Genomic DNA, 18,043 nt, shown 5'->3' with positions numbered 1-18,043 from the left:
GAGTTAATTTGTGTCTGCAGAAACACACTTAGAAAAGGTGAAACATCACTTTTTTTTTTTTTTATCTGTTTCCTCTGAAGCAAAAGCAACCATGAGACTTGAAACTTGTGGGGAGAAAATGAAGACTGTGCTTTTTTCATGTGCGTAATAAGTAAATTTCACAAATGCAGAGAAACCACGTGTGGGTGCCTCTGCTGAGCACGCAGGAAAAGGCAGAGACATGGAATGTCTATTCAGAGACCTGTCAGACCCTGGAAATGCAGACAGTTCTGGTGTCACTATTTCAGTGACAGCAGAAATCAGAGGTTCAACATCCCCCCAGCCATCATTGCAACTAAAAGTGATAAAAAGGAAAAATACAATGTCACAATGTACCAGTTTACAGTGAACGTACGTCTCCAGCTTGCGGCACGTTGTTTGTTTTATGGAGGATGCTGTCCCCAGAAAGCTATGTAAACATTCTGTACCAAGCAGAATGTTTTTCCTAAAGCTGGTATCTCTGTCTGCTGAAACTCTTGGCTTCGGTTCAGAAGAGTATTTTAGCAGAGAATTCCCATATGCAGAAATGAACCTGCGGGATCTGAGCTGATAAATCTCATCAGTCAAAGAGAGCATAAAAGTTGCACAACTATGGAGATGAGAAGCAGATATGATACGAAAGGTCAAAAGGCAGTCAGAAAGGGCCGGATAGGGAAGAAGCAAGGTTCAACTTCACACTCACAGCTCTGTTTCTTTTTTTATCCTGTATTTATAAGGAACACTCAGGAGGCAGCCTTTCCAGAAACTAGAACTGAGCTCTCTGTGGTTCTGTCACCACCGATCTGGTTTGACCAGATTATCAGAGGATAAAACTGTTCTGGGCAATTCAACTGAACATAATTTGTGCAACTAAAACAACCTACTCAAATGCAAGTATTTTATGGGTTAGTACTGCTTGACCTATCGTTAAGCTTTATGCTTCACAGCTCTTCTGGGAGACACTGTCAGTCTTCTGCGGGGCTGCAAATCAGATAGGAAATCTCATCCTGCTCCGATTTCAACAGGGAAGAGCAGAGAACAGCTTAGATTTGAAGGTAAAGGAGTAAAAAAGAGAGTAAGTAGCTCAGTGTGGGTTGATTCAGCTCTGCACTGCAGAGTCCCATGCTTGCTTTGCACTATTGTGGGTCTGTCTGTGCAACACTGCCTACTGCATTTACTAGCCCAGGTGCACGCCGAGGGGTGTGCCCACTTCATGCATTGAGATAGGGGTTTCGCTTTGCAAGGCAATGGAAGCTTTGGGTTTTCAAAGAATGATTTTCAGCAGAAGCTGAATGGCAGGAGAAGATCTGGAGCATTCCTGACCACGTGAGGGGCAGGAGGGAAAAGGTGCGAGTCAGGTGTTGGTGCCCAGTGTGAGAAGTTAAGCAAAAAGGACAAGCTATGCCGGCTCACAGGGATGTTGACTTTTCTGATACGCCTGCCAGAACCATTAGCTCCGCCTGGCTGTTCTGCTCATGCCTGGCAGATGCGCGTGCGTATGGCGCAATAACCAGAAGGAAACGCTGCTCAGCTCCACTCCTTATGGGCCTGTGGCTAGTGGGAAGGCATCCCTGACGTCCAGCAGCGGCGCTCCAGCTGGCCATTTGTATTTTATTTCTGAAGGTCTTATTGCGTGCTAGGGTCCTCTCCCATGTGGACATAGGGTTCAAAGGGCTGTGGTGACGCAGAGGCACGTGACTGACACCCGTCCGTCACGGGAGGTGGCTGGGCAGCCCGCTGGCAGCACTGTGAGTAGGGGACCCTGGGGAGGCAGCACGCGTGGGGCTCTGACACCTCTCCTGGGGTGCAGCCAAGCTGGGGAGGGAGGCGGAGGAAGTTGGGGATTTCACAGTTCGTAGGTTTTGCTTTTAGCTCTGCTGGAAGGACACCTGCTTGCTGTTAGTCAGGCCATAAACCATGGTTGTCTTCGTTAATACCTCCATTCTGAGAGCGGAGGCAATGTGGAAGGCGGTGTGAGGTTGCTTTTCATCTGTGCAGGCTATTGCTTCATGGATGTGAAGGCAAATTTATGGGGTATGCGTTACACAAGAGCAGATAGTGACATCTTCGGCAAAAGGTGGAGGACACTGAATCCTGAAAATGAAATATGTCTGTCTGCTATATTAAGAGCTTTACCTTCATTTCTTTTTCCTTGGGATTAGCTGCTGAGTGGGAAAAAAACTGTCCGGGAGCACAAGCGTTGGGAAGTGAAAGTGAAAGCAGGTCTGAAGTGCACCCTTTTGGAGAGAGGGTGGCGTTAGAGCAGAGCAGGGGTCCCAGATCTATATAGGGGTAGCAGTGGTCTGTGGAGTAGGGGGAGAGGGAACAGGGATGGGGGGAGCAGGGGGAAGAGCTGCTGGAAACTTCATCTGATTCTTCCCAGCCTCCTTGCCCATTTTCCTCTGTTGCTTCTCCACCCCCTCCAAATCCCACACTCTATCCAAGAACTCACAGTTCTGCCACGGCAGCTGCATACCGCTGTGCAGAGGGGAAAGAAGGGGCGAAAGCATCCAAAAAAAGCTCCCAGGAGCATTGGATCTCATGAATGTCCTGCAATGGGGTTTGAAAGAAAATGAATCAGGAGCGTTTTTCTAGGAAAAGCCTGGCTAGTGTTACTCTGTATAAAGAGCACAGCAGTCTGAAGACAGCAGTGGAACAAGCTAAGGCTGGGAAGGGGACTTGTGTCCTTCCTTGCTCTTTGTTCTGGCAGGCCAAGGGGCTGCCAGGCCTTTGTTCATGGGTCTTTGTACTGCAACCAACCCTAGAAGGGAACTCCTTGTTTGTTTTCCCCTGATTAGCTTGCTTTGAATAGCACCGATCCCTGCCAAAGCATGAAGGATGTCAGAACCAGATGAATGATCATTTCCCGTTTCCCCTTGCACAGCCTGTTGAAATTCCTTGGGCTGCTGTGAGCATCTCCACCACAGACCCTTGCAAATTCCACAGCAAATTCAGGTAGGCAACTCTTGGCTGCATTTGTGCGCCCTGTGATGAGGTCATGATGCAGGGGTAGAGAAAAATATTAGCTGGGCTGCAATCCAAAGCTGGGACAACCGAAGGAGGAGGAGGGAGAGTAGAAAGCAAAGGGAAATTTGTATTTGAATTGCTGGTTGCCACCTGCTGTGTCCTCAGAGGTGGCATATCTTAAGGTGGAGCATGGGACAGGCACCTTGAATTGACATGGGGAAATTCTAGGAAGAAATTATTCTCTCAGAAGGTAGCGAAGCACCAGTACAGACTGCCCAGAGAAATTGTGAATGTCCCATCCCACAGCAAGCTGTGTCTGGCATGAGGAAGCCCAGCCTCTCCTCACTGGGGCCCCTATCCTCACACAGCCCCTTTTTTCTTTCCTCATCAGTAAAGGAGGAGTGGTGCTGCTGGTGCTTTCTGAAGGCAGTGAGATTTCTACTTAACAGCCGTGTCTTGCTGCTGTTATCCAGGTGGCACCACTGACCTTCATCTAAGAAGCCAAGTTCATTGCGCCAGTTGTGTTTTCTCCCAATACATGTTTTAGAAAAAAAATGCTGACCCAAGCCACAGAACCACAGAACTCAGGGTTATTCCTCTGACACGTGACATGTCAAATATAATATAAAACATGTAAAATATATTAATATCAGTTCCTCGGTTCTGCACTTCCCAGCCCAAGATGTCTCCTTTTCTGAGATGTCATTAGACTTCATTAGACTTCTGAGATCACCAAGGATACTGTATAGATTGAAAGTTTTGGGAAAGACTGACTCTGGATTTCTCTTTCTGTGCTAGGGGTGAGGACGCAGCCAGGCACTGACCAGTTCTCCTGTGCTTGTGGTGCCTTCAGACCCTTCTGTTCATCCTCAGAATGACGTGTGCCTGGTATTGGCTTGATGACTTGGGGCAGTGGATTGAATATGGGAAAGAGGTGAGATCCATGGTTTGATGCTGAAAGCTCCTGCTCAGCCATCTTTGGAGAGTTGCTTAGGACATATTGTTTGGCAGCTGATGTGTTTTACATGTCCTGCTGGTCCATTGTAGTTCTGCTTTGATGCCCTGATGGATTTGTCTTACAAAGTGTCCATCAAAGCAGTACTGAGTCTCTGTGAAAGCTTCCATAGGACTGCCTTTAGAAATGGGTGTATTTTCCAGAGATGATGCAGGCTGAAGCTGACCTCACAGGGTAAACACTTCGGTTGCTGTTGTATCAAGCAGTTGTTCTCTGTGAGGTACCTTCCCCAAAGAACAAAATGCTGGAAGCCTTTGAGACTAGTTCCACATAGCATCTCATCACAGGGACCTGAGGAAACACTGGTATGTCCCCACAGTGCCACTTACACCGCAGGCTTATTTCTAACATGTATAATTTCCTTGTTCTATCTGTAGCACCCGATTTACCCCCGTGCCACAGTAAATTCTGCAGATCTGGAGGAGGCATTTCTAGCTGACCAGAGAGGCACTCTGACATTTTGGGCTGGTTCTCAGATATATGAATTAAACTTCAAAGGTAAAGTATTTCTTTGCTTAATGTTCATTACATTGTGTTGCTGATTCTAAGGTAGCCTTTTTCATACGAAGAATTGTCAACCTGTGGGTATCTGGATTTCTTTGAACATGCCTTTTTTCCTCCAAGCAGAGCTTGAACATTATGTACTTTTCTCTGTAGTTCTGAGATGTTCTGATCAAACTTCTAGATTTTTGCATCTGTAGTCAATGCTGTATATTGAGAATAACTGAAATAAAATACTTCATGGTATTTGACTTAGGCATTTTGGTTTATATAACTAAAGAGGAAACAAGAAAGGAAAAAAAAAAGATCAGAAAAGTCAAATGGTGAAGCAAGCTCTAGTAGACATCTTATAAGCTAGTTATGAGAAGAGAAAACGCAGTGCAGCGAAGGAAAATTATGGGCTAGTTACAGAGAAAGAGAATGGAAAAATAAGAAACGCTTATCTGTTTCTAAATTATTTGTATTTTTTTAAACCATTTTAAGGTTTCTGTTAGCTTTCGAAAATTAAAATCTGTTTCCTGGCATGAATAGAAAGTGTGATGTTTGAAGGAAGAAACAATGGCTGGTTAGCAATGTCACACCGCGTGTGCTCTGTGATACCGTTACAGGATGAAAAAGAAAAGACAGGCTTTCCTCTAAGCACCAAGTAACAATCCTGTACTGCCAGGAAAGTTAGGCTTAGGGACTCCATCACACTGAAAACCCTTCCCTGCTGCAGGCCAGACATCAGATGTGGTTTTCTCTGGCTGGCAGCCCAGGTGTGAGTACATCTGCGGGTGCAGTAGTTGGTGGTTGCCTTTGAGCTTCACAGCCCACACTAGCAGGTTGTTGACCTTGGTGATCTCCAAGCAGAAGCTGCCCAAGTAGGGACGGTCTCAAGCTATTAAGTAGGGAATGGGGTGAATGTGATAGCAAGAATGTCACCCTGCAGCATCCTCAGCTATCTGCTTTTAAAACTTTTCCTACGTGCATTCCCTGGGTAATAAATTGCATAGTAGTGAGTCATTGTGTTTTTCTTTCAAGACATGGTCCAAAGAAATGTGGTCTATTCAACTCAAAGAAAAGTTATGCGGCTGCCAAAAAATTTGTACTCTCAACGTGAGCAGGACAAAAGGTACTATACTTGCATTATTTAATAATGTAGAGACATTAGATGATGGCATTTTTCTACTAAGAAATTCCTCTTTTCTCTCTAGAGTTCAATTTTAGATTTCTTAAATTCAGTTTTAGAAATGAAATTTGCTGACTGGTTTAACATTAATTTTTGCTGTGACATTATTTGTAAATTATGCAATACTTCTGTGAAGTGTGCTTGAGGGATGTTTGGTGGCAATCTTGGCAGCCATTGGAGACTGGAGACCTCTAGGGTAGATTTGTTCCTCTGTGAGAGCAAGATCATATAGGGTTGACACGACTGTGCCAGGAATTTTTGTTCCTTGATTTATAGACCAACAGTGCTAAACCATACACAGGGCGGGAACAGGGGAGTGCCAGTCCCAAGACTGTAGATAGATGCCATTTCCTGGAGAGCTGAAATATTAAATAAAATAGAAGCAAATTCCTGTAAATGAAGTGTCCTGGATGCAATCATTTTTAGTTTGTATTTTCATAGAAGTTTGGTCTGACAGCATTTGGGCACGTTTGCTTTAAAAGTTAGTTGTGCTATTGCTTTATTTCAAAAAGAGCCATCTCGACTTTCAGAAACTTACTGGCAGGCAGTGCATAAGAAGCCAAGGGTTCAATTTAAGAGCTAGTTCAACCAAAGGCTGGCTGATTTAAAAATAAAGCAAACTGGAACTTCTGAGTTGATGGTAATGCCCCTATTGCGTGGGGCAAAACATTCATGCCAGGTGGATGAGGGAGAACTTCTGTTGGAAGTTATTAAGGACTAACTAATGCAGCATTGCATGGGGACATTACTGCCCACCCATGTCCTCTGCCAGGCTGGTCCTGGGAACAGGGAAAGTGGGCTGCTTGTCTGGCCAGTGACTTTGAGATGAGTAGGCATCTGGAGGGAAAGGGCTCTCACCCCAGCTCACTAGAGGTTCAAGCAGCTCACATGGAGGTCTATTGGAGAGCAGTTGTATAAACTATGGTAATTCTTGACTGAAGGTCTCCTATAAATGCCTGCCAAGAAATTCATTAACATCACTAGGATGTGTACAGAAATTTAAACTGGAGAGAAAGGTAACTGGAAGGTTAAAAAAAAAAAAAGAAAAAGAAAAAAAGAAAATCTGGAGATGCCTGAAAGCTGCTGTAGAGCTAGGTGAATTCTCCAGAAAGGGGATTTAGTGAGAAGAGTTGTGGATTGACTTGCTCTTTCTTCTTTTTCACAGCCTGTGTACAGAGCCATCACGTTCACTTTATCCTCTGGAATGGGACCAATCAGCACTGCCTGAAATTGGGTACAAGGTATGAGTTTTCACATCTCCAGTGGAGTGGGTGAATTGTGTTTATTTATTGGTCTATGTTTCTTGGTCTATTTGACGTAAATGTCATTTGCTGTGGTAAAATTAGAGTTGGACCTGTAAGGAAGTATCTAGAGGGACCTCAGGTATCAAATTAAGGTGAAGCTGATATTCACTCTTCTCCGCCTTGGATACTGCTGTGATTTCAGATCTAGGTTATTTCTACTTTGAAGTAGAAATAATCTAGATGCATAAGAAGTGTGTACAGTGAGGGAAGCTTGTGTTAGATTGCATTCATTTCCCTGTGCAGCAGCACCTCAGCGCCTGCGCTTCCAGCCTGGCAAGAGAGTGAAAGTGGGGATAGAATATTTGACTGGAAAGACGAAGAAGAAACTAACGATTTTAATGGTAGGGTTTTCCTTTTAATGTGAGCAAGTTGATAATGCCTTTGGAAGGACTGGGAGTTGTTACTATTAGAAATACCTTATTTCTGGTCTTTTTAAATTTTTCAGTTGGTAGATGTTGGCAACACTTCCAGTGAATATAGAAGAATTGAGAGTCTGTTTCAGAAGACAATGAAAGATTACAGCATCTGCCGGCTGCAGAGGATCCAGAACCCAACACTTTGGCAAATTTTTCAGTGGTTTGTTTCTATTTTGTTTCATTATTCCGATGGTAGCAGAGCGTATGGGTGTTTCCTGATCTATTGTCCTCCACAGTCTGTGATAGGAGTTGCCAAAGGCAGTAGCCTAACAGAGGTTCGATTGCCACGTTTCTGTGTGCACAGATCCTGCTGGTAGTGAGTTTCACAATAGGCGCATAAGCACAAACATGTGCATACACACAAAATGGGCTTTTATATATATGTACACATTCAGTTAAACAAAAAATCAATACAGACAGCACAGCACTCATGAAATGATAAATAGTGCCAACAGCCTCATGCTGTTCTCTTCTCTGGCTAATCAGGATGAAAGCCTGTTCATGGAAAATAGATACACACACACACCTGTACTTGTCTCTTCAGGGGCTGGACTTAGACACTCAGCCTACACGTATGCTGGCCATGGGATCCTCCCATCTCCAGCTGCATTCTGCACAGACATATACATGTACAAATGGATCTCTCAGTAGACTCTTATACTTCGTGCTGCCATCAGGTAGTTTTCCTGAGCCTCACTGTTCCTCTGGTAGGCAAGCTAGAAACTGTTCTCTCTGGCATCTGGCCCAGAGATATGACTGCTCTGATACCCATGTCCCAGGTTACTTGCTCTCCCACTGGCTGTCCAGCTTGACATTCACTAGCAATCATGAACTCACATGCATAACCTTCCTTGCTTCAATTGCTGTTACCCTGAGGCTCCAGTTAAATTGCGGCACTGAGATCCCTCATATGCGCTCCAGCACACTGGCTGTAGAGTTCACCATCCAGCATATGAGCTAGAAATGAAGTCTGATGAAGAGATAGGTCAGACTGCTTGGATCAGTCACAGGGCATGGCTAGACAAGCCTATGGACAAGTCAGTCACCTGTCCATGCATGATAGGGGCCTTCCTTATCTCCTTTTCCATCTGTCTTGTTATATGTGTAATCTCCAAATCATATGCCCTTCCCCTGCATCCCATAATGAGTTCTATGCTCCTGAAGGTAATACCCACCTCAGTCAACAAGCCATGCCCCAGAACCTTTTCATTGCTTGTGGTGCTAGGTGTCACCCCAGCCCCTAAGGGCCCCTTGGGATGGACTGGGGCTTCTTGCTGTCTGAGCATGTTATTGAGGATCCCTCACTTGTCACTGCCTCCACACTCCTATGCATGTGTGTAAACTAGACTTTTACCACATAACCCAACAGGTTGTACATGTGAATCTTGCTAATGTTATTCAAAAAGAAATATTCTCCTTCACTGTGACTGAGCTGTGGAATCTCAAATTTATTCTTCTCATGGGGTTTAAAAAAATATATTTTTGTTAATGTGATAAAGCTAGATGTAGAGTTTACACAGTTTTTACTGTGGCTTCATGCTGTTCATTTCATAACCATACTCATTCATTCAGGATTATACAACCTGGGAACTGGGAACAATTCCCTCTTGAGAGATGTTTGTCTCTTTACTCTCTAATGTGACATGTGAAGCTGTATGCAACATGGTCCGTGAGGATGTGAGAGCTTTCTGTTTTGCTGTAAGGAGCCAGCTGTGCTGCAGAGTACCAACAGAAGGGCACAGCAGGCAGTATCCCCACTGACAGTGGTTTGTGCCACTCTTCCTCCACAACCCCAAAATATGAGGAGTTGGGTTGGGAAGTTGTCCTCATTTGAATCAGGGCAAAATGTCATTCATTTTTTGTCACTAGGCAGAAGGAGCAGATGAAGAAGCTCCATAAATCAAACTGGGTGGATGAGCGGCTTCTGTTCCACGGGACAAACCCATCTCATGTGCCAGCCATCTGTGAGCAGAATTTTGACTGGAGGATTTGTGGCACTCATGGGACAATGTATGGAAAAGGTACAAGCACATGAGCTGGACTTGCCTCGAAATTCTTAGGGTGTTTCTAGAACTCAGGGAAAAGCCCAGCACGAGCTGTGTTTTCTACTTATCCTATTTCTTTAGACTTTCTGTTATTGGTGAAACAGCACAAAGCTGTTTCTGCTATTGGTGAGAGCAGCCACGTCAACTTATGTAGCTCTACCATGGATCCACTCCCAGCTGCGGTGGGGACTCCATAGGCAATGGCAGGCTTGGTGGGAGGGAGTTCATGGCATAGCATGACGGGCTGCACGTGTGGCCAGAGTCTGTGTGAGGTGGCTGCCCCTGATGCCCACACACCTGCCCTTAGTGCAATCTCATCTGTTCATGTCTGCATCACTGCAAGCCGTGTCAGCAGCCTTCAGGAGGGACGGAAAGCATTTCTCTTTGCCTCAAGTACTTGCTGTTTAGCAAAGCTTTTAGACAGATGGGACAGAGAGGTTGATGGAGAAATATGGCTAGCTTCTGTCGGCTTTAAAAAAAGCCCACATGAAAACACTTGATAAGGATATGTTCAGAGCTATTTGGGGCTGTTGGATCACTGGCTGCCAAAGAGCTGATAGCAGATGTTTGTTCCTTGGTTGATGCATTCTCTTACCTGTGGCTTTTCCTGGTCCTAGGAAGCTACTTCGCCAGAGATGCCAGTTATTCTCATGAGTATTGTTCCTCTAAGATCAGCCGCTACAGCATGTTTGTAGCTCAGGTTCTTGTTGGAAAATTTGTTCAAGGGGACTCTGAATACCTTCGTCCTCCACCCACACCAAACAATCGCAACAGACTTTATGACAGCTGTGTGGATAATCCAGAAAACCCTTCCATCTTTGTCATCTTTGAGAAGCTCCAAATTTACCCTGCCTATATCTTGGAGTACAGCAGTAGTTCTCTATGTGTGATCCTTTAATGAATGGCAGAATATTCTTTGTATTTACACTGAAACATTTTAATAAATCTTTTTGTTCATGTTTGTACAGTTTTAGAACTTGCTAATGCTAAAATTTCCTTTAAGATACTAAAGAACATTTTGTAATGCAAAATAGTATCAGTCTCCCAAGGCTCTTGGAGGCATAGTTTTTGTTGCAGGACCTATTCTTTTGCCAACAGAAGGTGCTAACGTTCCACCTTATCTCTTGCATAGGGTGGGATCGTACATACATACTGGGGTGGCTCTGCATACTCTAATGCAGTCGTGTTCTGATGTTGGAAGCAGCACTGCTGAATGTATGATTAACTTTGCTTTGTTTCACAATCAAGTCAGTGTTGGCACTTCTCACCCTATTCTTCCACATGCAGTCTGCCCATTCTGCCGGGGATGCCATATCTTGAGTGTCCTCATCCTATCCCCATCCTGCTGATGGTGTCCTCATCTGGTGCCCATGGGAAGAATCCCTTCCTCACTGCAAAATTTCCCTGGATTTAGGCCAGGAGAACCAGAGGTATGGCAGCTACTGGAGTCAGATCACCACCTTGCCATGACATTCACAGTGAGGAAGTTTGTGGTGAGCTGAATAATGCTGTGTGGTAGCGTACCACTGGGTCTGCAAAGGAGCCATACTATTTCAGGATTACTGTGTGCAACCCTCAGTTTATATCATTCCTAGCAGCAGTCCCACCTCCAGGTAAGGTTTGCTGCTCTTCTCCCAGTGCCAGTGCTGGTGACTACTAGGGTGAGCAGGGTCAAATGCAGTGCATTCACCTACTTGAAAGGTGACTTAACCAAAATAAACAAACAGACCACTTGAAATAAACAATTGCAAAATATCAATAAGAACAATTCCCAGTTTAGCTTGTGCCAGGACTGATAAAGAAGAGGTGAAGCTGCAGCACTGACTGGCAAAGGATGATACTTGAACCTAGAGCCCAGGCAGGGCTTTGTACAGTAAAAGATTTGGGAATACTTTGGTCAGTAAGGTGTTGAAACCACTTTTAAAAACGAAAAGCAACTCCATCTGCAAATACTTCCTCGTAGGGGTTTTTCCTTGATATTACAAATCTGCTAGAACTTCTTGCAGACCGGAAATTCCTGCTGTCTCTGGAGCACCTGCACACCTCCCAAGTTCTGCAGCTGTGAACGAAAGCATTCCTCAGTGCCCTTTCAGGTAAGAAATGCTTGCAGATAGGCAGCAGCATGTGCAGTTGTCAGCAGGCACTGAACATGGACCTGACAGGTTCGTGGGCTTTTCTTTTCTTCCCCTGGGTAAAAGACAAAAACAAAAACAAACACAAACAAACAAACAAAAAAAAGCATGAGAATTTCTCTATTCTGTTGAGAGCAGGTTAAATGACTTCTGACTCAGACACAAGTGAGTACAGCTTCAGAGTCATTGAGATAGTGATGGAGAAGGCCTGACTGGGAAACACAGTGAGTAGCCAGGTTGCTTTCTGTGGAGTTTGCTGCTTTCTGTGCCATCTGGGTTGTTGCTGGGTGGGCAAGTGTTAAGGTGGGCTTGTCCATGGTTTGTGGAGCTCACTCTGTTGATGGGTATGGAAGAAAGCTTCTCTCAGCATGAAATTAAATAATTAGTTGGGATCTCAACTAATTACTTCTTTATGTTTCCAAAACATTGCCTGTTTGCAGGATGCTGTGGGAGTACTTTACCTGTGCATGATGGAGAGGTTTACAGACCGTTGCAGAAGAGAGGAAAGGGAGAGGGCTCTGCTGAGAGGTCAGCCCATCTCATTGGGAATCTCCAAATAGGAGCTTTTGGTTTGTTTTAGGGAAAAATAAACAAATCCAAATATGCACTCACAAAACTTACCTACTTGTAAGCAAGAAGGAGGAAGCAGAGAAAAAGCAAGCTGGAAGTGCAGAGCTGCTCTTTCAGCTGGTGGCACTGGCTGTAGAGGAGAATTTAAGATGGTAGTGTCTGGGACCAGGGCTGACTCATCCACCAGGAATGGGGCAAAGGGAGACAGTTCTGACAGGAAAGGTTGGTTTTGGCGCAGGTGGCTTCTCTGCTCCACCTGGGAAATCTGAGCTGGCCTGGGCTCCATCAGGAAGGGCTGCGGGTGGTGACGTGCAGCCAGAGCTTCTTCCTCCGCCTCTGTGGGGGCACCCTGTCTTCTTCGTCTGTACTTGATCTCCTGAAGATCTCCTGTCTCTGTATTGGCATCTTCTTCAGTTATTCCTTTAACAATTGCCTTGCAGGAACCAGCAACAACTTCAGAAGAATCAATTGTTTTACACTCACATAAATAAGACACTTCTTCCACATACAGAGAAATACATACTTTTCTCTGCCTGCAAAGATATTAGTCAAGTGATTATTTCATTATAATTTATTTCTAATTGATGTCCTGGTGGTAGTGCTCTAAGGCCTTCACAGTGTCCCTGGTTTTAATATTGTTGGTTACATATTTATGCACCTGTTCCAGGCTTTCTATTAAATGACACCTCAGCAAGTTTTAAGGCCTTCTTTTAATTTAGTGATGCCAAGTTTCACTTTACAGCATTTTTTAAGAATTCTTTTAACAGTTTCAGGAGGATTTATTACAGGGTGATTAAACTATAGAAACCTAATTCTTGACTGAACATGCTGAACAGCATGTTGTTTTCCAGAGCACTTAAACTCCTAAAAGTCAATCTGAGCCCCATAACCTGGCACTACTGCTGCATGGGGGCCAGGTGGAGAAAACACAGATATTGTTCTTGGCATGACATGCTTAACAATTGCATTATTTAACAAGGCTCTTTCTGGACTGAGGGAATAACAGTCCAGAATTAATGTGTGGTTGAGGTAATGATGTGGGACCAAGGGTTTGTAGGATTGCAGAAGGCATTATCGGCTGGAAGCAGAGTTTCAGAGCTCAGGGAATAACTTTAATTGCTCCTGTTCTTTTGCAGTCCTGCTTTTTTTGATGAAGTCTGTTGTCTGATGTATTGAGTCCTAGACACAGTTTCCATTCAAACTAGCTTTCCAAAATTACTTTTACATCTAGCTTACAAATATGTGCACTAGAGAAGGCTGACCTGGACCACATCCATCTGTTCTTAATAAGTTTTGATTTTTATTCCAGATGCTTTACTGCATTTTCAAAGGACCCATTAATCAGTGTGCCAGAGCTCAACCTGTAAATACTTGGCAAGTGTCTGCATATGATATTCTAACCACTGGAGGAAGCTATGTCTTTACTCATTCCCAAAGAGAAGTATTATTTCACTGTGTGTTCTCTGAATCATTTTTCTTGGGCTGTATCTTCAGCTCTGGACTCCTAAAAATTCTTTTCCAAAATTATTTTCCCTTTACTAAGTCCAAAGAAGATGTTAGAAGTCACGTTGTTCTCTGTTTTCTTTAACATTCTGTGCACTCTTTCACTCTTGCTTTCTGTAAATCATAGAGTCATAGAAGGGCTTGGGTTGGAAGGGACCTTAAAGCCCACTCAGCAGCTCAGGCTGCCCAGGGCCCCATTCAACCTGGCCCTGAGCACCTCCAGGGACGGAGAACCCATAGCTTTTCTGGGGAGCCGTGCCAGTGCCTCACCTCTAGGACAGATTATTATTTTCTTTATCAATGACCTACATAGTGGGATCAGGGGCACCCTCAGAGAGTTTAGATGACCGCAAGCTGAGTAGTGAAGTTGATATGACTAAAAGAAGAGATACCATCGAATGGAACAGAAGGATCCAATGCACAAAACTGTAAGTACTAATCAGGTTTTGCATATGAACTCTGGGAGAATCAGGAATATTGACTTCTACAGTTGAAACATTGATAAGAACCAAATAATATTATTGCCAACTACTCGGAGTCAGGCATCTGTTCATATATGAGGGGCTGGCATGCAAGCAGCAGAAAATGGCATGTTTGGGTTCAAGCATAGCCCTGTCAAAGAAGAAAATCAAAAACCTTTTAGGACTTGTTCACTTCTGTGAGGATTTGGAAACCAGACTATTTTCTGGGCTGTGAAGTGACTACAACAGTCCAGGAATTCCTGCTGAGCCTGGGCTTCTCCCCCAAGACTACTTTTAAGCAACCTGCCAGAAGCTGATCCTTTCCTTCTCCCTTGTGTGGTTGGTTTTTTTGGTTTCTTTTTTTTTATTTAAATCAGTTCTGCACTTTTGGTCTTTCCTTACTTTCATTCATTCATGCTGGTTGGTTCTGGCTGGATGATTCTCTACATTGGACCAGGTATGGGAAGCAGGTAAAATCCATGGCAGCCCTGACACCCAGCTCCAAGTCCTAGCCCCTAGCAGAGGAAAAAGTGCTTAAACTATTAAATACTTCATTTCTGATTCTATGCTGAAAACTTACAAAGACTCTCTTTTTAAAGCATTCAGAGCAAAAGTATTAGCATGATACTTTCAAACCAAAACCTAAGTCATGATGCATGTCAAATCACGAGTAAAGTCTTGAGCAGTTGTGAAAGAGGAAAAGCGAGGAAGAAGACCAGGGTCTGCTGAGGCTGCTGTGGGAAGAGAGCTGTGTGAGAGATTCTTTTGGTTCTCCATTGCTCTGGAGTGCCTGTTCAACTACGTGGTGACATTTGAAGAAGAGAAGACCTAATCATGAACATGTACCATTTGAAGCACACACATTTGTACAGAGGAGTGGGACAGCAACAGTTGGAAAATTGCTGTCTGATGGGATCAAAAGAGGAGCCATCACAGGTGGCCAAGAGGATGTCTGCGTTGCTTATGCTGCCAGTTCAAGCAGGTGCAGAATTACAGAAAATGGCCCCATGTTGTGGAGATAATACAGTGAAAAAGCCATGGATAAGGCACTGTAGGGCTATGTTAGTATTCTTTCATATGTATGGTATGCCCTTCTGCATGGGATTGGCTGAACAGGGGCATGCCAGCGTGTCCCAGCCTGGCTCCAGTCTCCAGCAGCAGCTGGTGCTGGATCTCTGGAAAAGGAGTAGTTAGGTAGTATGGTGTGCAGCTCAGGGACTTCCTAAGCCTCAGACAACACCTTTGTATTTAACAGCCCTTGTCAGATTTCTTTTCTCCAGTGAGTTTGTTCAGCCTTACTTGAATTGCTGCAAATCTCTAACACTGGCATCATGTTGCAGCGGTGGGATCTGCGGTAGAGTGGTTATTGAATAACTGCATCCAGCAACCAGCTTCAGGGCTGGGGTGAACCTCTGCACCGAGGAACCCCAGCTCGTAGGCAATTAACCCACAAGCGCCTTCGCCCGCGCTGCACCAGGCCCCTTGGTTTCCGTGAGGAAACAGCCCCTCAGCGGCGGCCCCGCTGCGGGTCCCTAGGTGGCGGTGCCCGCCCGCGCTCGGCGGCAGCACCGGGCTGTGAGGGGCCGGGGAGGGCGGGAAGCTGCCAGAGGCTGCTCTGCCTCCTTTGTGGCTTCATTTGCCGCCTTTGTGGCTCGTGGTTGTCTCTGTGTATGTAAACAAGCCAGGGTGCATTCTTCCTTCAGTAGTTATTCCATCGGTTTTCAAACCTATATGAACTTTTGGTATCCTCGACGTCTTGTAAATATTCAGAGCTGAGCTGTAAGCCACTTGAAAGGAGAATCTCCTTTTCTTTGCTTTGAACTCATTACCTGCTGGCTTTATTTAATAAAGGTGGCTCAGGTATTCTCCCGGTGCTTTCATCTCACACATTTCTTTCAGTGTTGCTGATTTTCCCCAATGCTCCACAGAAACCTAGCTCTGTAAACAGGCTACCCTTGCAGGTGGCTGACACCTAACTCAAAAGCCCTGAGTATGTGAGAAGGGTCTGCTTTCTCAGTACTTGGGATAAAAAGGAAAGAGAGCAAGTGAAAACTGCCTGCTTTTCCCATCAAGGCCCCTGGGAACCGTCCCTTCCCATAAGCTTTCTGAGAAATAACTCAGAAGTTTGGGATCGAACCTTCTCCTTGAGAGCTGCTGTGCTCTCATCCTGGGGCATAGGAGAGAGTAGAGGTGCCAGGAGCGAGGTGGGCAGCACTGCACCACAGCAGCGCAGGCAAGTGATGGGCACAGATAGCGTGCACTGCAGGCACCTTGGAGGTAGGGAAGCGGGGTGGAAAGGGTCAGAAGAGGCCCCTTCCAGTATGCAGGGTGGAGGGGATGGCAAAGACAGAGGGAGAGCCTGGCACAATGATGGCTCTGTGATCTGACAAGTTTGTGTCACTTACTCTTCCTCGTGACTTGACAGATGCTAAATCCAGGTCTGCTAAGTATGCCGCGCCAGTGTGGCCCTGAACCCATTGCTAACAAATATTCCTCTCCACAGCACCCAGGGAGGGATGGTGCCTCTACAATTTCTGCAGATGTGGGCTTTCAAACTCACCAGGAAGGCCTGTTTGAATTTCAGCAAGGTTCGCGGAAATAAGAGAGAGATTTCAAAGGTAAAAGATCTGTGTGCTTAACTCTTGACATACTTAGAGTTAGTCCAACTGTCATGCAGTTTCTTTTCCAAAATGTCATTGTAGTACTTTTGGCTGGATGTGGCTCTGGTCAGCTTGGTCTAGTGGTTGGCAACCCTGCACATAGCAGGGGGATTAAAACTAGGTGATCTTTGAGGTCCTTCCAACCCAGACCATTCTGTGATTCTGTGATTATATGACTTTGGTACTTGAGTGCATGAGCAATGAGGGTACATTTCATGGAGTTCTAAGCAGCCACTCTTAGTACAGTAAGAAGGGGAAAGAAGTTAAACATAAGACAAAGAAAACTGAAGCAGTTTGGATAATAATTGAAACTGGAGGTGGCGCTGGTCTAAATTGCCATTTTAGAGTGACCTCTCTGTCTATACATTATACTGTGTTAAAATTGCAATACTGGAATTTTTTTTATGTATTTACAATCAGCGAATAAGGGGGTGAAATAAAGATGTAAGCACAGCCAAGGCTTTTCCAATTAGAAAACAACAACAACAAAGTAACATAAACTTTTGTGCCCACCGTCTTGAGAAGAAAGACAAGTAAGAGGAAAGTTCAGGGGCACAACAACTCAAGTTGACTATGCATTGTATGCAAGTTCCTGTGGCATACGAATGTACGGAGTCTTGATGGGAGGCAGTGCATTGCACTAGTGGAAAGCAGAAATGATGAAGATGGGCTAAGCAGAGCCCAGATCCCCAGAATACGACCACATAGTTTCGAGAGGCGTTTTTTGTGGTAAAGATCATGACATAAATGCAATGAAGAACATGATGTGTATTGCCCAACTTTAACCACACTGAGTGAGGCACAGTCAAAAAGACCTCCACAAACTTCCCAGAACTTGAACAGGCAATGCTTAAGTACCTTTGAGTATTTCCTCTGTGCTGTTACAAGAGGTTGGAGAGGAGTGGGACCCTTCTTTCAGCACCTCAAGATGATCCAGATTAGTGACGTCCAGGTCTCGGTGGGTTTGGGGACAGACCCTATTTGAAGGAAAGAAATGGTGAAATTGGGTAATGACAATAAACAACTCCTTAGCCAGCTGCTACATTGAGAAAGTTCTATGCAGATGCCTTCTGAGTGACAGTGAAGTGCCTAAAGCAGAAATGACAGGGAGCAGAACAGGGGCTTGATTCAGGGGAGTGTGAGTAATGCTAATCCCTCTGAATTGCACAATGGCATGGGCTCTCCTGGGCAGTGTTTCCAGATGGCAAAGGTCTTCTCTCTCATTCTTTGTGTGTTTGTTTTTTCTTTCAAGAAATTGTCCAGAGAAATATGAATAATTT

General features: G+C 44.8%; 1 protein-coding gene across 2 annotated transcripts; it reads left to right on the top strand.

The window, feature by feature from the left end:
* The first annotated feature begins 1,481 nt into the window (after positions 1 to 1,481).
* On the top strand, positions 1,482 to 10,413 carry PARP12 (poly(ADP-ribose) polymerase family member 12). Of its 2 annotated transcripts, XM_010712944.4 has the most exons (9): positions 1,482 to 1,766; positions 2,903 to 2,973; positions 3,784 to 3,919; positions 4,378 to 4,498; positions 5,525 to 5,615; positions 6,838 to 6,913; positions 7,422 to 7,552; positions 9,262 to 9,413; positions 10,055 to 10,413. In XM_010712944.4, the coding sequence occupies exons 3-9, from the start codon at positions 3,860 to 3,862 to the stop codon at positions 10,333 to 10,335; spliced, it is 912 nt and encodes a 303-aa protein (XP_010711246.1). In that variant the 5' UTR covers positions 1,482 to 1,766; positions 2,903 to 2,973; positions 3,784 to 3,859; the 3' UTR covers positions 10,336 to 10,413. The 2 variants fall into 2 exon arrangements, with proteins under 2 accessions (XP_010711246.1, XP_003202453.1); XM_003202405.5 differs by lacking the exon at positions 2,903 to 2,973.
* The last annotated feature ends 7,630 nt before the right edge of the window (positions 10,414 to 18,043 follow it).

Source organism: Meleagris gallopavo, chromosome 1 (assembly GCF_905368555.1).
Source record: "Meleagris gallopavo chromosome 1, MGAL_WU_HG_1.1, whole genome shotgun sequence".
NCBI lineage: Eukaryota > Metazoa > Chordata > Aves > Galliformes > Phasianidae > Meleagris > Meleagris gallopavo.
Note: the sequence above shows the minus strand (reverse complement) of the source record. Positions and strands in the feature narration are given on the sequence as shown.

Coding starts and splice junctions, on each gene's coding strand:
- PARP12 (XM_003202405.5), top strand. CDS start 3,860: ATGACGTGTGCCTGGTATTGGCTTGATGACTTGGGGCAGTGGATTGAA. Junction 4,499..5,524: donor ATATGAATTAAACTTCAAAG/GTAAAGTATTTC, acceptor TTTTCTTTCAAG/ACATGGTCCAAAGAAATGTG. Junction 9,414..10,054: donor TGGGACAATGTATGGAAAAG/GTACAAGCACAT, acceptor TCCTGGTCCTAG/GAAGCTACTTCGCCAGAGAT.